The 24,581-nt window shown below is 40.6% G+C and overlaps 1 protein-coding gene across 7 annotated transcripts in view; it reads right to left on the bottom strand.

Moving 5' to 3' along the window:
- NTRK3 (neurotrophic receptor tyrosine kinase 3) overlaps positions 1-24,581 on the bottom strand; it is a 1,162,015-nt gene that overhangs the window by 161,982 nt on the left and 975,452 nt on the right. For all 7 annotated transcript variants that reach the window (XM_069766240.1, XM_069766242.1, XM_069766243.1 and 4 more), the window contains one exon: positions 12,110-12,240. In XM_069766240.1, the coding sequence (XP_069622341.1) occupies positions 12,110-12,240 (131 nt within the window). The remainder of the gene's footprint in view (positions 1-12,109; positions 12,241-24,581) is intronic.

Here is a 24,581-nt window from a genome sequence, read left to right as displayed (position 1 = left end):
GCACAGGCCGTGAAATGCAAAATAAAGAGGGTTCTTATTACACAGAGGAGCTGGTGTGATAGTGATTAGACAGAGATGAGCATCCGAGGGATGGAAACATCAGTCAGCATTGTTAATCTAAAGATTCCCTGCTATGAATAATAACTTCAGAACATCAGTTTTCTGGCGTCAATCAGGCTCAAACTGCAAATACTAGATTTCATGTGGTCCCATAGCAAAGGCTAGAGCACTGCCGAGTAGATCGTACACGAGAGATGGGACATGATCAGAGCAAAGTTATGCCCCTCCAGACTGTTCATGGCTTTCACATGGAGTACTGGGCCAGTTGTGTATGTATCTATACCAGAATATAGAAAGTCTATGTCTATCTTTGTAAAAGCTTCTTTCATGGTTTACATTTCTATTATCTGTTTTTTGTGAGGTTACTACTACTATTACACATTTAGAATGTGCATTTTATTTATGCATTATATTTTTTATCTCATTTTTTTTCCTCTTTTATATCTTTTTAATGTATATGGGCTCATGTGATTGTTAGTGTTGCTAAATATAACCGGTTTCAATAAGCTCTGTGAACGTCATGTGAACCCAATATATAAATTTGGTTTTACGAAATGCCCATCAATAGCGTAACATTAATTTAACTTAATGAATGTACTGATTGAACAGCTTGACCTTTTTTCCTAGTTTATTGATGTGAGACATTTGTGATGTGTTTTCCTGTTGCTATTATTATTATACATTTTTATAGCGCCATTTATTCCATTGCGCTTTACATGTGATAAAGTGGGCAAATATAGACAAATACAATTAAACATGAGCAAAAAACAAGGCATACAGGTACATAAGGAGGGAGGATCCTGCCCGTGAAGGCTCACAGTCTGCACGGGAGGATACACTAGGAGAGGGTAGAGCTGGTTGTGTGGCTCAGTAGGCTGAGGAGCACTGCAGTCTGCAGGCTTGTCGGAAGAGGTGAGTTTTCAGGTTCTTTTTGAAGGTTTCTATGGTAGACAAGAGTCTGATGTGTTGTGGTAGAGAGTTCCAGAGTATGGGGGAAGTATGGGGGAAGCACGGGAGATGTCTTGGATGCATTTGTGGGAAGAAGAAATGAGAGGGGAGGAGAGGAGGAGATCTTGAGAGGATCAGAGGTTGCGTGTAGGTGGGTAAGTACCGAGAGACCATGTAACAGATGTATGGAGGAGACAGGTTATGGATGGCTTTGTATGTCATTATGAGGGTTTTGAACAGGAGTCTCTGGGGATAGGAAGTCAGTGAAGGGCTTGGCATAGGGGAGGGACTGGGGAATATTGGGGAGACAGGTAAATTAGTCAGGCAGCAGAGTGTAGAATGGATTGGAGTGATGCCTGCATGCTAGAGGGGAGGCCAGAGAGTAGGAGCTTGCAGTAGTTGAGGCAAGAGATAAGGGCATGCAGTAGTGTTTTTGTGGTGCCGTGGTCAAGGAATGCGCGGATCCGGGAGATATTTTTGAGTTTGAGATGGCAGGAAGAGGCAAAGGTTTGGATATGTGGCTTGAAAGAGAGGACAAAGTCGAGGATCACCCCGAGGCACCGGGCGTGGTAGGGGTAGAGTGAGATGGGGGAAAGATGATGAATTCTGTTTTGTCCATCTTCAGTTTTAGAAAGCGAGCAGAAAAGAATGCCGATATAGCAGACATACAGTGTGGGATTTTGGTAAGCAAGGAGGTGAGGTCAGGTCCGGATAGGTAGATCTGCATGTCTTCGGCGTAGAGATGATACTGCATACCATGGGATTCTATGAGCTGTCCCAGACTGAAGGTGTAGATGGAGAAGAGAAGGGGTCCCAGAACTATGCCTTGAGGAACACTGACAGACAAGGGGTGGATTGAGGAGGTGATGTGGGGGAGGGAGACACTGAATGTTCAGTCTGTCAGATATGACGAGATCCAGGATAGGGCCAAGTCTGTGATGCCAAGAGATGAAAGGATCTGCAGCAGAAGGGAGTGGTCTACAGTGTCAAAGGATGAAGACACATCCAGGGGAAGGAGGACAGAGTAGTGCCATCCGCTCTTGGCAGTTAGTAGGTCGTTGGTTACTTTAGTTAGGGCAGTTTCAGTTGAGTGATGGGGTCGGAAGCCATATTGCAACCGGTCAAAGAGGGAGCAGGAGGAGAGGTGGGAGGACAGTTCAAGATGGATATGTTGTTCCAGTAATTTTGAGGCATAAGGGAGAAGAGATATCGATTGATAGCTAGACACAGAGGATGGGTCGAGGGAGGGCTTTTTGAGGGTGGGTGTGATCTTGGCTTGTTTGAAGGATGAGGGGAAGACACCTGTTGTGAGTGATAGGTTGAAGAGATGTGTTAGGGTTGGGATGAAGACTGTGGTGAGGTTAGGGATGAGGTGGGATGGGAGCGGGTCAAGCGTGCAAGTGGTGAGGTGTGATCTTGACAGGAGGGTGGAGAGCTGATCTTCTGCCATGGTGGAGAAGCTGGTTTTGGAGGAACAGGGTTGAGCAGCTAAGAGGGGCATTGGGCGCTGTGGGCCAAAGCTTTCTGTGATCGTATTGATCTTCTGTTTAAAGGAGGCAAAGTCTTCAGCAGAAATGAGAGGGGAGGGAGGGGTGCGGGGGGACTGAGTAGAGAATTGAAAGTGTTGAAAAGCTGTTTAGGGTTTGTGAGACAGGGCTGATATGAGAGATGAGAAGTTTGTTTTGTGGCAGTGAGCGTGGACTTGAAGCTGGTGAAAGACTGCTTGTATGCAGCAAAGTGATCTGCAGAGCGGAATCGCTTCCATCTCCGCTCAGCGATCCTGGAAGCCCGTCTCAGTTCTTTGGCCGGGTTGGTCAGCCAGGGCTGCCTGTTGAGTGAACGAGTTTTGCTATGCATGAGCGGGGTTGCCAAATCGAGTGTTGTTGTTGTTATTGTGGAATTATAGAAAGTGGCAGCAGCATTTGTATCATGAACGTAGGCTATGTCTGTAAGAGGGATAAGGGACTCAGAGAGTGATTGTAAATTGAGGTGTTTGAGATTTCTGTGAGAGTGAGTGAGTTTGTGGAGTGGATGTTGCACACTTGTAGAGGAGAGGGAAGAGAATGTCAGTAGGTTATGGTCAGACAGGGGGAGGGGTGAGTTAGTGAGATTAGTAAGGGAGCAGAGGCTGGTGAAGATGAGGTCCAGCATGTGGCCATCTTTGTGAGTGGCCTCAGAGGACCATTGAGTGAGGCCAAAGGAGGCAGTCAGTGATAAAGTTTAGAGGCAGCTGAGGTGGAGGTGTCAATGGGGATATTGAAGTCACCCATGATGATAGTGGGGATGTCCGCAGAGAGGAAATGAAGTAGCCAGGTGGTGAGGTGGTGGAGAAAGGTGGAGATGGCTAGTTCTGGGGGCAGTAGATGACAGCAAGCTGGAGGGGGAATAGATGCAGATGAAGTGCACCTCAAACGAGGGAAGAGTAGCAGATGGTGGTAGCGGGATTGGAGTAAAGAAGCAGATGTCGGACAGTAGCAAGCCAACCCCTCCACCGCTTGATGATATGTAAAGACCTTTGTTTGATCACGGACACATCTTTTGATTTGACAGCTTCTGAAACTCCTCATAAGCAGCAAATAACTCAGGGGTATTTTCTTGATAGTCTTCTGTTTATGTCCTGCTAAAGAATAGGATAAATCCTGTGTTTTTTATAAAAGAGGTAGGATTCAACATGATACGATCATGTTTCATCCTATTTTTAATCCTTTTCTGATGTAGGGTGTACAAGTATATGCTACATTGAATCAAAGTACGTGGATCAGGCTCAAGCGCTAAACTCACTTCATTCAAGGCTAATGCCATGCATAAATGTCTAAAATATAAAAATAAAAAATTAATTAACCAGTATGGTAAACCAAAAGGTGTCTTTTTTGGTCAAAAACATTGTATGTTTCTTAAAACATAAATAAAAGCTCACCAAGCAAAAAACAAAACAAGCCCTCATACACTCATGAAGATCCATCGACAAATGAATAAAAAAGTTTGACTGGCTTAAAAGTTTTAGAAAGTCACAAAATTTAGGTGCAACTCTGACTTACACCTAAATTTTGCAATGGGTGAAGATGAATTTGGTATGGAGCATGGTGAGGGTGAAATGCTACAGCTCGTCTAATTTCATGATGGGCTGTGGCACTCCATACACCTGAAATATTACTCCAGTACCTAACTGGAGAGAGATTTATTGTGTGGTGCATACCACTTTTCAGATACTACAGATTCATGAAGAGGCGTGCACCTCTTCATGAATCTGGAGCATCTGACTCCATCAAGCCCCCTTATTAAGAACATTGCCAGTCTTGATGAAGGGAGCCAATAGTGTAAAGGACAAACCAGGCTCTCTCCACTTCTGTTAATCCATACTCCAGTAGTAAGTTGGACCTTTGGATACATGTCCAATATGTAACACAGGGACAGACTGTTCTTGTACAGGGGCCCTGCCTGTGTCCACCCCTGATGTCAACAAAGATCCTTCTACACTATTAACATCAGAAACTACAATAATAATGTAGGGCTGGCATTACCAATGCAGTTTATGGCTTTTAAAGACTGAGTGCCCTGCCGATGATCGGGGCCCTTGGTAACTCACCGTTTACCCCATTCTCCTGTCATGCCGGCCTTGCATAGTTGCCTCAGCTATAGAATGCCCAAATATGTAAATTTGTTTTAGACATAATACAGTTTTTGTGTAAGCACTGACCACATTTTACATTCCCTAGAGCAATGATTTCTTTGTGATACTTTTAAGGATAACAGTTTTTTAGTGTCAGGCACTATATAAAGGAGGGCTTTCCTACATAGCTATTATTAAAGATTTAAACCTTAATATCTTACTGCCTTTCCTTTAGCTTATGTTTCAATAGTTGGAATAGAAAACCAACATTGCAAAACTACTGAGGCATATCTTTATTTAGTGAAATGGACGTTGAAACTTCTTCAAGCAGAAATGATCTTTATTGTTGCCCATCCAAACACCAAGCTTATTCTTGCCTCACATAATCCTTAAAATTGTCCAATTATAGATCTGGAATAAGGTCTATAAGATGATAAATACATCTTGCAGTATCACAAAAGGTAAGAAAGGTACTTGCACTTAAGCTGGGACACAGTACTGAAAGAAATGGGGTTCTATTCTGCAATCCTGACCTAAAAGAAAAATTGATTTTGTTCAGTTATCTATGTATTTTAGTCTACTACACATTAGATAAAAATCTAGTGAAATGGTCACTTTCGGCCACAATGAATGATCATTGGCCGGTCAATCGATGTACAACAAAAGAATGTTCGCAATCTTTCAAGACAATGGGCATGTTGGATATTTTTGTCCTATAATTAGCATTGGCTGAATCATCTACCCAAAAAATCTAATAACAGCTGATGAACTCTGTTATCTGTTTATACCATAGATGATTGACTATTTTCAGATAATGTGTTCATGGACCTTAAGTAGAGAACTGCGATGAATCAGCAGGTCCTGCCTGGTACGCCCATTAATTAATTTTAATGCCACAGTAGGTACTGCTATATCATTTCCATGTTCATGGAGGACCAAACTATTGCATTGAGCATTTGAACGATTTTAGATACCTAAATGTATTGTAATGGTTATTATCTATGTTTTTTTACTTTTGGATAATCAGACCTATTTTTTCTTTGAAAAACTTTTTTCCACCTTTGTTTCAATAGGTTGAAAATGGAAAAAAAAGTTAATTACCTGTTCTAGCATGGCCAATAATATTTGGAAAAATGATAGCTACAAATTTCAGATGGGAAATCATCCATCCCTGTCATACATAGACTATTAGTTCTAGTCGATTTATACCTTTATATTGTTGACATTAGAGCATTTCTTTCAAGTACATTTTTATGTGTTTCTCTTTTGCTATTTTAAGGTATAATGGAACACTGACTTTTTGTGTTTTGTTGTTGTTTCTACAAAATTGTTAGGGAAAAATTATTATAATTTATGTTTTCTACATAGAAAAATAGGCTCTAGAGTAAAAACAAAATCATTTGCTTCCTTCATTAGTGTTCTACAGACGGGAATGACTCAGAATGTCAGTTTTAATCTTGCTAGTAAAATAAGACTAGAACAGCAACAATGGTGATATTTATTATTACTATTATTTTTATTATTATTATTCCTCACTCTTTATACTACATTATTAAAAAGTATGACCTAATTTTGCATTATTTAATCTCTATCAGCTTTTTGGTTGCAAGCAATCCTATTTTGAATTCTAATGCATATTGTATAATGTATTGCAATGTATTTGTGCAAGTTGGCATTAAGACCCAAAAGCTTTTGCTTTGCTTTTTTATTATTTCAATGACAACTTGGATTTTTACGCACTTTGGGAGTTTAGAATTTAAAGACCCTTATCCAATGGTGGCTTAAAATGGGGACCACAGAGAGCTGAAAGGAAATAGAGGTCTCAGACATTATGAAGTCTGTGTAAGTGTCTTTGTGTTAAAATATAATGCCATGTGTGTTTTGCACTTAAGTCTTTCTTTTCTCTCTGCTAACATTAATGAATTGGACAAGTGGCTCAATGAAAACTTGTCATAAAACATGACTCAGATAACGTGAGTCAATGCCCGTTATTAAGGGGTGCCGGCGATAATTGGAACTGGTTTGCCCTTCCTTTAGAATATTGTAATTAGCTTGTCTCAATGAATGACTCAGAAGGTTCTATCAGGTACCAGTGGAGAAATTACTTTAATAGTGGTCATAGAACTCATCAAACAGATTACTTATTGGGAATACATTTTCAGGATTCCTCCGTTGTTGTTATTTTTATAGCCAGTGTTTTCCCACAACACTATAATAATATACTATAATTACAATACCTATATAGGATAAATAGGATATGGTAAATTACTTATATGTATTGAATGAAATTCCATAACTAATATACCATATATACTTGAGTATAAGCCGACCTGAGTATAAGCTGAGACCCCTAATTTTGCAACAAAAAACTGAGAAAACTTAACCCCTTCATGACCTTGGGATTTTTCGTTTTTCCGTGTTCGTTTTTCACTCCCCTCCTTCCCACAGCCATTATGTTTTTATTTTTTCCGTCAATTTGGCCATGTGAGGGCTTATTTTTTGTGGGATGAGCTGTACTTTTGAACATCATCATTGGTTTTAGCATGTCATGTACTGGAAAACGGGAAAAAAATTCCAAGTGCGGTGAAATTGCAAAAAAAGTGCAATCCCACACTTGTTTTTTGTTTGGCTTTTTTGCTAGGTTCACTAAATGCTAAAACTGACCTGCCATTATGATTCTCCAGGTCAGTACGAGTTCATAGACAGCTAACATGACTAGGTTATTTTTTACCTAAGGGGTGAAAAAATATTCCAAACTTTGCTAAAAAAAAAAAAAAATTGCGCCATTTTCCGATACTCGTAGCGTCTCAATTTTTCATGATCTGGGGTCGGTTGAGGGCTTATTTTTTGCGTGCCGAGATGACATTTTTAATGATAGCATTTTGGTGCAGATACATTCTTTTGATCGCCCGTTATTGCATTTTAATGCAATGTCGTGGCGACCAAAAAAAACGTAATTCTGGCGTTTCAATTTTTTTTCTCGCTACGCTGTTTAGCGATCAGGTTAATACTTTTTTTTAATTGATAGATCGGGCGATTCTGAGCGCGGCGATACCAAATATGTGTACATTTGAATTTTTTTTATTGATTTATTTTGATTGGGGCGAAAGGGGGGTGATTTAAACTTTTATATTTTTTTATTTTTTTCACATTTTTTTAACTTTTTTTTTAACTTTTGCCATGCTTCAATAGCCTTCATGGGAGGCTAGAAGCAGGCACAGCACAATCACCTCTGCTACATAGCAGCAATCTGCTGTTCCCTGCTATGTAGCAGAATTGCAGGTGTGCTGTGAGCGCCGACCACAGGGTGGCGCTCACAGCTACCGGCGATCAGTAACCATAGAGTCTCAAGGACCTCTATGGTTACAATGGAGAAGCATCGCCGACCTCCGATCATGTGATGGGGGTCAGCGATGATGTAATTTCTGTCCGCCCGGCCTGATGCGGTAGTTAAATGCCGCTGTCTGCGTTTGACAGTGGCATTTAACTAGTTAATAGGTGCGGGCAGATCGCGATTCTGCTCGTGCCTATTACGGGCACATGTCAGCTATTCAAAACAGCTAACATGTCCCGGCTTTGGTGCGGGCTCACCGCCGGAGCCCGCATCAAAGCGGGGCTTCTGACCTCGGACGTACTATCCCGTCCGAGGTCAGAAAGGGGTTAATGACTAGAGTATAAGCCTAGGGTGGGAAATGCAGCAGCTACTGGTAAATTTCAAAAATAAAATTAGATACCAATAAAAGTTAAATTAATTGAGACATCAGTAGGTAAAATGTTTTTGAATATCCATATTGAATCAGGAGCCCCATATAATGCTCCATACATTTCATGATGGGCCCCATAAGATGCTCCATAATAAAATATGCCACATATAATGCTCCATAAAGTTCATGATGGGCCCCATAAGATGCTCCATAATAAAATATGCCACATATAATGCTCCATAAAGTTTATGATGGGCCCCATAAGATGCTCCACAGAAAATGTGCCCCACATGATGCTGCATAAAGGTTGATTATGGCCCCATAAGATGCTCTATAGAAACATTTGCCCCATATAATGCTGCATTAAGGTTGATTATGGCCCCATAAGATGCTCCATAGAAATATTTGCCCCATAAAAATCTGCGTTAAGGTTGGTTATGGCCCCATAAGATGCTCCATAGAAACATTTGTCCCATATGCTGCTGCAATTAAAAAATAATATGACATACTTACCTCTTGTCCTGAGCAGGCGGGGACACCGGCACTTGCGATATTCACCTATCCCGTTCTACCGCCGTGCGCCGCTCTGTCTTCCGTCTCTCTGCAGTGATTGTTCAGGCGGAGGGCGTTGCGCACACTAAACACCTCATCATGCCCTCTGACCTGAACATCACAGCCAGTGGACTCGGAAGATGGAGTGGCGCATGATGGTGGAACGGGACAGGTGAATATCACAATGCTCACCTTCCCGTTATACTCACCCTCCCGGCGCAGTCCCTGCTTCTCTGATGCGATGGCGCCGGCAGCTTGTTCCTGTGTTCGGCTGTCACTGGTACCGCTCAATAAAGTAATGAATATGCAGCCATATTCATTACTTTAATGAGCGGTACCACGTGACCACTGAACACAGGAAGAGCTGTGAGTGCCGGAGAAGCAGGGACATGCAGAGACACGCCGGGAACAGGTGAATATGATGGACAGCTGCTACTCCCCCTCCCCCACTGTCCCCCTGGGACAATGACTCGAGTATAAGCCAAGAGGGGCACTTTCAGCTTAAAAAAATGGGCTGACAATCTCGGCTTAAACTCGAGTATATACGGTATATTTACAGTATAACATATTAAAGCATTTTATGTTATTGTAGAAAATATTTGTTTTGTTATTTATCACTATCTATTAGGAAAACATAAAAATGCTTATTCAGTAATTTAATATAAATGGTATTCTGCTGTCAACAAGAGAATATTTTAAGGAGTTGTTGCAGATTAGAATAAACATGTGTCCCAATTATTCAAGTCCGGCATCAGCCGCTCTTGATTTATTGAGAAGCGCGTACTTCTTGATAAATCAGGAGCACCTCAAATGTGTCATAAATCTCCATATCCTTTGCAACAAATCTCACTCCAGTCCCTGACTGGAGTAAGATTTCTGATGTAAGGTACGCCACAGCTAATCATTAATTATATTATCTATGTCGTGACAATCGCGTTCTGCCCCAATTCCACCTCAGCTCCAACCATTTTGGCGGAGTTAGGTGAAACAAACGTGAACATGGCAAAAGTAAAAAAAAGTGTAACCTCGACTTTGCAACTATTTGCGCATGAAGCCGCTCTGACTGATGCTGCTTTAGATGCAGTACTGTCGTGCCTTGTGCTGGATGGCACAATCTGGCGCTAGTTACAGTGGGGCAAAAAAGTATTTAGTCAGTCAGCAATAGTGCAAGTTCCACCACTTAGAAAGATGAGAGGCGTCTGTAATTTACATCATAGGTAGACCTCAACTATGGGAGACAAACTGAGAAAAAAAAATCCAGAAAATCACATTGTCTGTTTTTTTAACATTTTATTTGCATATTATGGTGCAAAATAAGTATTTGGTCAGAAACAAAATTTCATCTCAATACTTTGTAATATATCCTTTGTTGGCAATGACAGAGGTCAAACGTTTTCTGTAAGTCTTCACAAGGTTGCCACACACTGTTGTTGGTATGTTGCCCCATTCCTCCATGCAGATCTCCTCTAGGGCAGTGATGTTTATGGCTTTTCGCTTGGCAACACGGACTTTCAACTCCCTCCAAAGGTATTCTATAGGGTTGAGACCTGGAGACTGGCTAGGCCACCCCAGGACCTTGAAATGCTTCTTACGAAGCCACTCCTTCGTTGCCCTGGCGGTGTGCTTTGGATCATTGTCATGTTGAAAGACCCAGCCACGTTTCATCTTCAATGCCCTTGCTGATGGAAGGAGGTTTGCACTCAAAATCTCACGATACATGGCCCCATTCATTCTTTCATGTACCCGGATCAGTCGTCCTGGCCCCTTTGCAGAGAAACAGCCCCAAAGCATGATGTTTCCACCACCATGCTTTACAGTAGGTATGGTGTTTGATGGATGCAACTCAGTATTCTTTTTCCTCCAAACACGACAAGTTGTGTTTCTACCAAACAGTTCCAGTTTGGTTTCATCAGACCATAGGACATTCTCCCAAAACTCGTCTGGATCATCCAAATGCTCTCTAGCAAACTTCAGACGGGCCCGGACATGTACTGGCTTAAGCAGTGGGACACGTCTGGCACTGCAGGATCTGAGTCCATGGTGTTACTTATGGTAGGCCTTGTTACATTGGTCCCAGCTCTCTGCAGTTCATTCACTAGGTACCCCCGCGTGGTTCTGGGATTTTTGCTCACCGTTCTTGTGATCATTCTGACCCCACGGGGTGGGATTTTGCGTGGAGTCCCAGATCGAGGGAGATTATCAGTGGTCTTGTATGTCTTCCATTTTCTAATTATTGCTCCCACTGTTGATTTCTTCACTCCAAGCTGGTTGGCTATTGCAGATTCAGTCTTCCCAGCCTGGTGCAGGGCTACAATTTTGTTTCTGGTGTCCTTTGACAGCTCTTTGGTCTTCACCATAGTGGAGTTTGGAGTCAGACTGTTTGAGGGTGTGCACAGGTGTCTTTTTATACTGATAACAAGTTTAAACAGGTGCCATTACTACAGGTAATGAGTGGAGGAAAGAGGAGACTCTTAAAGAAGAAGTTACAGGTCTGTGAGAGCCAGAAATCTTGATTGTTTGTTTCTGACCAAATACTTATTTTCCACCATAATATGCAAATAAAATGTTAAAAAAACAGACAATGTGATTTTCTGGATTTTTTTTTCTCAGTTTGTCTCCCATAGTTGAGGTCTACCTATGATGTAAATTACAGACGCCTCTCATCTTTTTAAGTGGTGGAACTTGCACTATTGCTGACTGACTAAATACTTTTTTGCCCCACTGTATCTCCAATCACCCACACTCAGCAAACAACGCTAGGGAAAGGGATCAATTAGGAGCTTTCATCAGATTGCATGCACACATCCACACATACACGATTTAGATTTGTACTAGCTCATCGCCGAGCGGCCATGCAATCCTTTTATAGCTGCGTCATTCCGGGACCTTCCCATTGGTCTAATCAGGACCGCTTCAGGACCTGAGCATGTGACCCCCAACCTCCAATGAGAGGTTGTTCCAGGGGCATGCTCAGTTGACAAAAACAGGGCTTAGTCCCTGGAGCGTCTGCTCGTCGCTGATTAATGCTGGTTACAATAGCTGAGCCTGGGATGGCAGCAGTAACCAGATGCTCAGCATCAGCATGAGCAAGTTGCTGGGACCATTATCTCTGCTGAGCAGGCTCCTCTGCTGCTGTGGAAGAATGAAAGACCACAGAGGAAATGGTTCGAGTTTCCCCCCTGTGCAGTGGTGGGAACTCGACACCTAACAACTTGTTTTTATTACTTTTTCTTACCTTGACAGCTACAAGCATCTTGTCTTTGGTTGGGCTGAGGTTGTAGCACTCTGCAAGGAACACTTTTCCAAAAGCTCCTTCACCAAGTTCCCTCTTCAGAACAATGTCCCTCCTTTTAATGTACTGCACATCTGAAAAACAAAAACACATTCTAAAGTGTCAGATAAATGAGCACAGACTGTTTTCAATGCAAGATAAGCTTTTGAAGTAATCTCTAGCAGATTTTTTTAGCATAATTAATCCAAAAATTGGAGCACATTATCTGACCATTTCATTTTAAAAAATTGTAAAGAGATGTGCTTTAATGGTGTTCACTTTAGCTGATGGTAGGTAAGTCGCAAGTAGAATGTGAAGTGTGTGTTATATAGTAAATAATGGCATCACTGGCCAAGTAGAGTGCATCTTGTGTCATGGGTGCAAAAACCTTAAAGGGAACCTGTTAGCTTATTCATGCTGCTTAAACCCCAGGCAGCATAAATGAGAGGCTGGCTGTATGATTGTGCCATGGATATTCTTCTCTGAAATGCACCAGGTGATTGACTGGACTGTCGCTATGAGAGAGACCTGTCAATCCCCTCTATTATTACTGGGAAATGTACTTCATTTAATCTTTACACAAGTCTTCAAAAAAAAGAAGGTTTTCTAAATTTATAGTCAATGATCTAAAGTAAGATCAACAAGTCAACAAGCACATACCGGCATGCTCACCCTGAACTTCATATGAATATTTTTGAAAGGGTTATCAAATCACACAAACTGATGACCTAGCCATAGTAGTATCTTACTTGCTCTGGCGATCGATAGATGTAAACACATGGATTGGAGCTACAAAGCCCATTCCATTCAATATGTAGCCACCATTGCTTGATATAGAATAATTTCTACTATTCTTTTGAAAAAGTTCCATCCTTATGCCTAGGAGTGGCACTATACATTGAATGAAGTGCTTTGAAGCTCTATTTTATGTATTTACATCCAGCGGCAATAGGAGCAAATAACAGCTGATCGGACGCAACCAGACTTTTTAAGCATTCCAGTGTCTCACAATATAAATTAAATATATAATTGCAACATGCAAAGAAAGAAAACCCTCTACAGATTGGGTTGCAACAAAAAGACACTCAAAGAAGCACTCTGTAGCTTTATAGCATGAAGACATGAAATATATAAAATTTGAATGAATTGCACTACTGATCATGAAAATAGGAAAAAATGAGAATACTTAGAGCATAAATTAGCCAATTTATGTATACCCAGCAGCCACAATAAGGTGATTTTCTTTGCTGGGAACCTATGCTAGTGTGAATACTCTCCTAGGCTGAAGCCTACATCTACAGTATATGAGTAGGGAGGTTCCTGCCTTCATTAACACTGATGCAATGTTTAGCCATATAGAATATAAATATATAGTCAGAACAACAAGTTTTTAGTTTTTTATGATATATATATATATACAGTATGTACATTTATACACACATCTTTACATAGAAATTCTTGCAATTGAAGAATAGAAAACTTATTGTACCGCACAGCAAAAATGTACTTGTAGTAGAAACACAACTTTCATTTATCTGAAAATATTAGCATTCCTAGGCTTGAAGCTAACTACATAGCAGCAGATTTCTGAGCTAGAATAATGGAACAATACATCTGGGCAATTACTGCGCTGACATTTTGCTTATTCGTAACAGCTGCGTGATGTCAACTTGCCTGCAAGTTTCCTATTAACTTTTGTATATAATGAATTTACTTGCTACTTTTGTGTCTGGACTTTTCTATCTGTCCAAAGTTTTTTTTGTATCCAGTGAAGCATAATGATTTTAACATCAATTGAGGTGGGCATGGGATCAAACAATATCAAACTTTTTTTTAACCTAATACATTCTCCTAAACATATATGACCCCTGTTTTCCATCATAATAAAAAATCTGCTGTTGCAGTTGTCAGAGATGACTCTGAAAAAAAAAGTATAGTACATAGAAGCTGGAATATGTAACATTAGTTATATGAACATTATGGGGTGCGCAACAGTGCAATTGCAGAATCGCAAAAAACTACTTTGAGCCCATTAAATAAATTTTATCCAGGGCCCAAATTTCAGCTCTTCAACCCAAGTTCATCTTTACTTCTAACTTGCTAAGAGCTGGAATCAATTGGTGAATCCTCCAACCCGGGCTAACCAATGTGAAATTTCAGCTCTGCTCAGCAGACGCCTTCAATATTCAACCATTGGTTTAAAGTACACACATAAAGCATCATTCAACCATCTTTTTCTCACAGACCTGTTTTTCATGGATAGAACTTGTCTCCATTATATCCTATGGAGCTGTTCACATATCAATGTTTTGTTGTGGATTATGTCACCCACCCCAAAAAACAATCAATGCCAGAAAAAAATCCATACAATTCTATGTGAATATGACAATAATGGAAAGTACACGCAGGGAAACTGTGTGCCATCCATGTGTTATACATGATTAACATCGCTATGTATAGAAGTTTTGTAATTTACCTCTTTTTTTACTAACAAAATACTGATGGTTCACAGATGTAAATCAGATGTAAAGCAGACCCAAAACCCTGATGAACAAAGGTTCAAGTTTCTACGTACAAGAAAAATCTTGGACATCTGAAAGAGGCTTAGTATTCAGGGTACAGTTATACTGCATCGGGAAAAAAGTGTTCTAGGATCGATCATTTTAGGATAATTGTGCAAACAGGCTGCCAAGTAACTGATGAGTAAGGAAAGATGCTTCTTCAAAAAGTGAAATGATCTTTTAGTTGGTTTAAAAAAAATCATAAAATGTAGTTTAATCTAAGAAAAATCAATCACCAAAACAAGGAATCATCCACATCCTTAAGGATCAGTGCAGTAAAAAAAAAAAAAAAAAAACCTAAATGAAAATAGCACAATTGTCAATCTTGTTCATCCCACGTCAAATAAAATTAAAATAACAAAACACCAAAAAGGCTTATGTATACCAAAATCCTACCAATAAAATCTAGTTCCTCTGTTCATTCCAAAAAAGACAAGGCCTTACACAGATCAATAAACAAATATATATATCTATAGATATAGATATTTCTATATCTATATATATAATTGTCTAAGGGTTTTTCCGTCTGTCTGTCTGTCTGTCTGTCTGTCTGTCTTTCTGTCTGTCTGTCGTGGAAATCCCGCAGCGACGGGCACAGTATCGACGTAGAAATCCCGCGTCTCTGATTGGTCGAGGCCGCCAGGCCTCAACCAATCAGCGACGTGCACAGCGACGATGATGTCATAAAGGACGTAGACATCCCGCGTCTCTGATTGGTCGAGGTCGCCAGGCCTCGACCAATCAGCGAAGGGCACAGCGACGATGATGTCATAAAGGACGTAGAAATCCCACGTTTCTGATTCAGCGGCGGGCACAGTATCGACGTAGATGTCATAATGGTTGCCATGGCGACGATGATGTCATAAAGGTTGCCTCGACCAATCAGCGACGGGCACAGTCTGCCGCGAATTCTGGAATCATCATTGTCCATATACTACGGGGACATGCATATTCTAGAATACCCGATGTGTTAGAATCGGGCCACAATCTAGTATATATATATGTGTATATATATATATATATATATATATATATATATATACATTACATACACTGCTCGAAAAAATAAAGGGAACATTCAAATAACACATCCTAGATCGGAATGAATGAAATATTCTCATTGAATACTTTGTTCTGTACAAAGATGAATGTGCTAACAACAAAGTCACACAAAAATCATCAATGGGAATCAAATTTATTAACCGATCGAGGCCTGGATTTGGAACGATACTCAAAATCAAAGTGGAAAATCAAATTACTGGCTGATCCAACTTCAGTGGAAATGCCCGAAAACAAGGAAATGATGCTCATTAGTGTGTGTGTGGCCTCAACGTGACTGTATGATGCCCATAAAATGCCTGGGCATGCTCCTGATGAGGCGGCGGATGGTCTCTTGAGGGATCTCCTCCCAAACTGGTTATGCTGAAGGATGTTGCAGGCAGACTCTATCACATCTGTCACATGTGCTCAGTGTGAACCTGCTTTCATCTGTGAAGAGCACAGGCGCCAGTGGCGAATTTGCCAATCCTGATGTTCTGTGGCAAATGCAAAGTGTCCTGCACAGTGTTGGGCTATGAGCACAACCCCGATCTGTGGATGTTGGGTGCTCAGACCATCCTCATGGAGTCGGTTTCGAACCGTTTGTGGAGACACATGCACATTTGTGGCCTGCTGGAAGTAATTTTGCAGGGCTCTGACAGTGCTCCTCCTGTTCCTTCTTGCACAAAGGCTGAGGTAGCGGTCCTGCTGCTGGGTTGTTGCCCTCCTACAGCTCCCTCCACGTCTCTCGGTGTACTGGCCTGTTTTTTAAGTGATTTTCTTGTGCAAAGCAGCAAAACATTAGAATAGCTACATATTGGCTATCACAGTAATTACATCAACCATCAACCTGAACCATAAAGCTGTATCTTTATCTATCCTGCATGGTGAATGCTAAATAAAGAATTGAAGTTATTTGTTAATCCCTCCTGTAAAAAATGAAAAAGAATGACTAAAGAGGATTACAGTATATAGTTATGTACCCAAAAGTGGTACCAGGGAAAATCAAGGCTTTTCTCTGAGAAAATAATTCCTGAACCAATTTTGTCTTCGAAAAAATAATTATGTGTTATTTATGGATTTCGGAAAATAGTGAGAAAAAAAATTAAATGTTTGTATTTTTAATCAATTGTAGTAAAGCATAAAAAACTAGATGAATTTAGGATTGTCATTATTGTATTGGCCTGCCGAAAAAATGAGCATTATAAAATGTATCTCAAAATATTTCTTCTAAAAATTAAATCGACATACAAAAAGAACACATTCATATAGCTGAGTTGACAGAAAAATATTTAACTTATGATTTTTAGAATATGACGACACAAAAGCAAATTATTTTTTTCAGTGTATTTGTTGCATAAATGGAATAAAACATAGGTAAAACTATACAAATTTGGTGCCACCATAATCGTGCAAACACGCAGATTCAATTTAACCCTTTATTTGTTTAATGAAGCAAGGCCTATGATTCCAAATGTTGTGCTGCAACCATGAAAAGGTTGATAAACTGCGGCTATTTTACTCTTATATGAAAGCTGCCGTGGGCTGAAGTTAGTGAGAATCATACTTTTAATTTAAACACCACAATGATAGAGAAGTACCAGTAACAAAACAAGAAACAAGTCCTATATGTGTTATCTTATATGGAGCACATTTCATTTGACAATTTCATTGCCCATTGTTTATCCTAGGAAAACTAACATTCAATGAAGTTAGATCATTTTTTGTAGCATCAATTTGGAATGTGGCACCAAACAAATTCACCACTACATTTGCATACGTCTTTCATTTGTTATACATATGTCTAATCTTTAGGGTTGAGCTCATATTATTTCTCCCTTTGTGTTCTTCCATCTCCCCCATGTTGAGACTTACAAGTTCCTCAAAGGCATCATCTACCAAAACATTTTAAAGGGAATCTGTCACCAGGTTTTTTCCACCTGATCTGAAAACTTTCTGTTTACACTGAGCATAATTAGAAAATTGCAAACCAGTGGTGGTGGTGAGGTTATACAGAGATTATGAATTTTAGAAATAAAAATTCAGAAGGTTTACTAGCCCTCTAGTGATAATCTCCTGCTAATAAAACAGTGATTTTATCAAAACTACAGCAACCAGCCTAGTAAGTGACACCTCATTGAAATCAGAGTCTCTGTCTCTACATTATGCTGCTCTCAGAATATGTTGAAAACAGTCTGGTGACAGATTTTAACCTCTTTCTGACCTTGGACGGATATTACATTCGAGGTCAGAACCCCTGCTTTGATGTGGGCTCCGGCGATGAGCCCGCATCAAAGCCGGGACATGTTAGCTGTTTTGTACAGCTGACATGTGCCCGCAATAGCGGCGGGTGGAATCACAATCTACCCACCACTATTAACTAGTTAAACGCCACTGTCAAACGCTGCATTTAACTAGCGCTTCCGGCCATCGGGCCGGAAATGAGCACATCGCTGACCCCCATCACGTGATCGGGAGTCAGAGATGCATCGGCATGACAACCAGAGGTCTATTGAAGACCTCTATGGTTGTTAATGCCGAATTGCTGTGAGCACCAACCTGTGGTCGGCGCTCATAGCAATGCAGCAATAAATTCTACTATATAAGCGATCTGAGCATCACTCCTATGTAGCAGAGACAATTGAGTTGTGCCAACTTCTAGCCTCCCATGGAGGCTATTAAAGCATAGCAAAAGTAAAAAAAATATGAAAAAATATAAAAGTTTAGATCACCCCCCATTTGCCCCATTCAAAATAAAACAATATTAAAAAAATCAAATATACAGAATCACCTGATCTGTAAATAAAAAAAATTATTAACCTGATCGCTAAATTAAAAACACCTGGATTTTTGTTTTTTTTGTCCCCGCGGCATTGCATTAAAATGCAAAAATGATCAAAATAACGTATCTGAACCAAAATGGTATCATTAAAAGCGTCAGCTCAGCACACAAAAAATAAACCCTCACCTGACCCGAGATCCCAAAAAATGGAGACGCTACGAGTCTCGGAATTTTTTTACCACTTAGATAAAATATATCCTACACATGTTTGGTGTCTGTGAACTTGAAATGATCTGGAGAATCAAAATGGCAGGTCAGATTTAGCATTTAGTGAACCTAGCAAAAAAGCCAAACAAAAAACTAGTGTGGGATTGCCCTTTTTTTTTCAATTTCACAGCACTTGGAATGTTTTTCCCATTTTCTAGTACATGACATGCTAAAACCAATGATGTTGTTCAAAAGTACAGCTTGTCCCGCAAAAAATAAGCCCTCACATGGCCATATTGACGGAAAAATAAAAAAGGTATGGCTCTGGGAAGGAGGGGGGCAAAAAACGAAAGCGCAAAACTGAAAAGCCTGGGGTCATGAAGGGGTTAGGCTATGTGCCCACGTTGTGGATTTCTGTGTGGATTTTTCTGCTCAATTTTTGAAAAATCTGCAGGTAAAACACACTGCATTTTACCTGCGTTTTACCTGCAGATTTACCGCAGATTTCCAGCATTTTTTGTGCAGATTTCACCTGCGTTTTAACACCTGCGGATTCCTATTGAGAAGCAGGTGTAAAATGCTGTGGAATCCGCACAAAGAATTGACATGCTGCGTAAAATAATCCGCAGCATTTCCACGCTCTATTTTCTGCAGCATGGGCACTGCGGATTTTGTTTTCCATAGGTTTACATGGTACTGTAAACCGAATGGAAAACTGATGCTAATCTGCAGCGTTCAATCTGCTGCGGATCCACAGGCAAATCCGTAACGTGTGCACATACCCTTAAGGCCCACATAGACACGCCCATTATGAACTGATATTTAGAGACTATTCACTATGCTGAATTCATCATTGCAAACTCTTGTGCTTTCTCCAAACCCTCAAAGCTTCGCTAGCTACATGCTGGAAAACCCATCAATCACTGTAGGCGTCACAAAATGTTATTAGAGACTGTTTACATTAAGTTATAATCTGCTGTGGATTCTGCTGCTGTCATCTGTGTGATGCTTCAGACCTCTCTTTTCCTTTTCATCTGTGCTACTAATTCTGTGTCTTCCATTGTGCCCTTCCTCTTTGTCTAATTGCCTGCATAACCTATTGTTTGAGTCCTTACTTTTCCATTTATTTTATAACCTTCTGTGTCAATGTCCTGGGTCAGTGTGTCCATCATGACCAGTGGCTTTGTGAGTTCACCTAACACCATTTAGTTTTTTCAGTATCAAGTAGTGTTGATAGTAGTGTAAGCAATATGACAGCCTCTAAAGTTGAAAAGTGAAATATCTATGTATAAAACATAGGAAGAAATTGTGGTACTAACCCAACTGCATGAAAGCATATCTTATTTTATTTAGAAAAAGTGCATATGAAATGGGAGAGAGTCACACGGTCTATGACTGGGCGGTGACCGTTTTGTGGTCAATCAAGCTTGCTCTAGAAATATATAATTTGCCAACTTCACAGGCAGTTATTAAGGACTGAAATTATTGGCCATGATCATGCTTTCTTTTAAAGTTCACAACTCTTAAGACTATTCTCCTTTCACTCTTCATTCATTCTTTGCCCCTTCAATGCCTTGGTTCTCACCTTCCCGAGATCTGAGGACAGAATGAACCATCAAGAATTGCTTTGGTGGAAATTTGAGGAATCGTGCATTGGGCTGGGAATTGTCTTCATGGTAGTTATTGGCCATGTTTGGTACACATGCATTTATTATTTTAAACTTTAACATGCTGTCATCTTAGAGTGGGAGTCTTGTAGGGATTTTGGCCCTGACATTCCCCCCTTTTATAGGGCACAACCCTTCATGCCTAATCTACGCCGACTCTTCACTAATTCTCTGCCCCCTGAATTCCTTGGCTCCCACTTCCCCAAGGGGACTAGGCAAAAGAGATCTTCTAGCATGGAAGATTTGGTAAAAGCATATATGCCAGAAGTAACTTCTACTATACATGCCAGGCCACAGCAACCTGAATGATAACATCCAAATATCTGCTGTTTTATTCCATAACCAAAACCAGCTTTATTTTTTAATGTATAGTAAACTTTGTAAGTAGTATTTTTTGCACAAATAGCTTTGCTCTCCTCATCCCTGTACACTGTACATAGCGTGCTAATATTTGCAAATTGTATTGATGAAATAAACAATTTAATCAAAAGAAATTGCTTGAAAAGATTTATTTCTACCACCCATGAACAGATTTTTCTCTTTTGGAAGTATAACAAAAGCCAGCCGCATAAAAGTAATATGTGGGTGTATGGAAAAAAATAAAGTCGCTCTGTAAGGAACAATTTCAACCTTTACAGTGTTCGTGTGCCAGAACTGAGCACAAGAGTTAGCAAATGTCTGCTTTCTGCGATAAGCCGTGGCTGAACTGAAAGGAGATAACACAGTCCTGTGATAGAGAAATCAAATCTGCGGCAAGGTTTAGCTATAAAAAGACAGCCTTGTGGACAAGTGGACAACCAAGTTTTTTGTTGGTCAGTGTTTCGATATACTGATATAGGAATGAGGTTGCATTACATTACATCTGGAGCACATTGTGAATTCTAATCCAAAATAGGGACAATACCAAAGTAGGAAATGACATAGATGTTTTCTCATTAGTGTTCTTTCCTTTAAAGGAACATTTTGTCTAACCACCATGGTATATCTAGTGCTGGTTCTGATGAGCCAGAGAGTGACACATATACTGATACTCGTAGCATGCACAGACCATTAGTCAAGCAGTAACGCAACACAGCTTTGGTTGGAATATTCCTTTAAGTCAGTGCTCACCCATCTTATGAATACAAAGTAACTCCTTAAAACTGTGTTCACTATTGGACAACCCCTAATGCCATTTTTGCTTCCAAAAAACTTTGAGCAGGGTCAGGTGTTACAACATTAAATAATTCTTCTCCAGTGCTATAATTTAACTCCGATCTGTTCACTCTTTTGCAAAGCATTATTGGACAGGCTAACATGAAAAAAATTTAAAAAAATTAGGGAAAAAGTGCCAGGTCTTGGTTCCTATGGAAACCCTCATCAAAGTTCAAAGAAGTCTAGAGTTCTGCAAAGTTTAGTTGGGAAAAACATCTGTAAATGGTCACTTGTACTTTAATCATTTGTGACATATCCACAGAATGTGTCATAGATTTGAGTGTGACCCCTGAGATATGTTTTGGCTGTATTTGGAGTCCATGTAAAAGTACATTAGCTGAAACAAACATTTGAGACCACCTTTGTATGTGCAGCAACCCGGAGATTATGGTCTGGAACCTCTGCCGCCATGTTGTTTGGTACTGGTGGAGTGGACTCAAGATCCTCTACTGGTGTTTTGTACATTTTTGGCCTTGTAAACAGTCATTAACAGTTGGCTAATATTGAATTTCAATGTCATCGTTTTATTGCAATGAAAACTAGAATATAACATCAATATGGTGTGGCCTTCACTAAAACCCCTTATCTATATGATATGGAGGCTACACGCAGTGAGTGCGGCACTATATGACCTGCAGACAATGCTCACCTGGGTGCCATATGCATGGAGTCATTCTTCCTTAGTAGCAATGACTTTGTGGACCAAATGCTCCATATTTGTACTATGCCGTGAGACATATAAACATTTATACAAATGTTTTTTTAAACCAAATTTTTTAAATTTAAATTTAATTTTTTTTAAAATTTTTAAATGTTCTGTATAGTCATGTACTACTACTGCACAACAGGTGAATTTACTTAAAGAGGGTTGTGACAATATAAAAAAATGTTTTTCATCAGTATGCTGGATCCTATTTTCATCTATTTTTGGCCAATGTTTCCAATATTTTTTTTCATGCAAACAAAAAAACCTTTTCCTACATATCAAACAGTAAAAAACAGGCATCACTTGGATGACACATGGATGACATCTGTATGCTTTATGTTTTATTCATTGAGCCATTGACTTCAATAACTTAGTTGGATCTGTGAACTTGGATAAACTGATATGTTGCCTTTTTTTCAGACACTTGGTTCATTAAAAAAAAACATGGAAATATTCAAAGTCCCCTAGACTATAACAGTTGCTTGTTCTATCCCATAAAAACATAGATAAAATACATAGGTGAAAAATGGACGTCTGTATGAGGTCTATAGAAAACAGTGTCACATTGTATGTGAAATTAAAAAAAACATTTTTTCATAATGTTATTAAACCCCCTGTACTAATAATCCCTAAATAAGTGTGGAATGGTCATGTATAGCAACTATATGGATCATATCACTAACCATGTTTCACAGAGTCAGATTATGGTCTGCAAAGTACAAAACTTATTATTTGACTTTATCAAGAAACTTTTGGCTAATGACAACTGGTTTCTGCTTGATGAGCTCAGTGTTTTAAAAAAAGAATGGAATTAATGTATTTTATTATCGTGATGTATCACTGCACACAAATGTACTACAGCAATCCACTGAACTATGATATTGATGTCAAGGAACATAAAAGATGGCTGACTATGAACAATGTACTTCCAGGAGAAAATATAATTCACACTAAATAATGTACCCTGAATGTAAGTGAGAATAAATCTATTATTTTTCACTGTACACCCTTTTCAATAATAAAGGCCAATTGTGCATGAAAATTGTCCATGTTTTCAGACACAACATTCATTTATCACCATGTCTGCTAGATTTCTAAATATGTCCCACACCATTGAAGCTCCAAAGAAGGAAAGTAATAGAAAATGAAACGTAGCAGGTTTTTATGTATTTTTGGGGATAGTGCCAAGCCTCCTTTTTTATTTTGTCAACTTATTGGAAAATTATCAAATTGAATTACATGAAAGAGTTATATGTCAACAGTTTTAGAGGATTTCTCAAGCTCTAATTCTTATAATTGAGACTCAACTCCACCGGCAGCAGTGGACGGGGCCACCCCGCTGGGTACTCGCAGGCACTCGGAGTGGTCACAGGAGATCCCGGGCTCCAGTCAGGGGTCTGTGTGGCAATTGTCCTGGACCTCGCAGCAATCGAGGCGCCAACCACTCCTGAGGGCGAGCTCTCTGCCACCGCTGTAATAGCAGTGTTTACGGTGCAAGTGGTGGTTTTCACCATGGTGCAAATAGGGGTCACCACCGTGGTCTTGGTGACGGTCGTGGTCCGGTCACAAGGGGGCACCCTCGCTATGGGGAATGGCTTCTCCGCCGCTTTGGCTGGTGATGTCATGGGGACTGGTCACTTGCGCATGTTCAGGGCGAACCACCCCCTCTCCCCAAAATATCGGGTGTAGGTGATTTCGTCCCCCTTGTATAGATCCCGGTCCGGGTGGCCTTCCTTGAGATGGGACTCCACATCCCTCCGGTTTACGAACACCTCGGAATATAGATCCGGCTCCTTAATGAAGCCCCATCCCCCGCGGAGCTTGAAGTCCACAACGGTGCCCTGCCTGCGCGGGGCCTGGTGGGTGGTGCGCTCCTTGCGGGCTGATCCTTCACCTCGAGGTCCCGCCGATAGTGGGCTTCTCGCTGGGCCTGGTGCTGTTTCTCCTGCTCCTCCCACTGTCGCTCCAGCTGGGACTGGTACTCTTCCCAACTAAGGGCCTCCACCATCTCCCCTTCTCGTGTCTTCACCCCGGGGAACCCCATCATATTCGACCCAGGGTTCACCCAGTGACAGGTGGTGCGCTCAGCGTGGACCTCGCCTGGCATGACGGTCGGCGAGATCGGGGCCTTATGGAAATGCTTCATGCCGGTGGCTCGGTCCCAATGTGGAAGAGGCTTGTGAGCATGGGGCCCGGGGGAAGGGGGCGCCGCGACCGGGCCTATCAACAAGTCTTCTGCTGGCAGGGTGGGGTCGGCGGACTCACCGGTCGGTGCGGCTTC

The sequence above is a fragment of the Ranitomeya imitator genome, chromosome 4 (assembly GCF_032444005.1).
Source record: "Ranitomeya imitator isolate aRanImi1 chromosome 4, aRanImi1.pri, whole genome shotgun sequence".
In the NCBI taxonomy this organism is placed as follows: Eukaryota; Metazoa; Chordata; class Amphibia; order Anura; family Dendrobatidae; genus Ranitomeya; species Ranitomeya imitator.
Note: the sequence above shows the minus strand (reverse complement) of the source record. Positions and strands in the feature narration are given on the sequence as shown.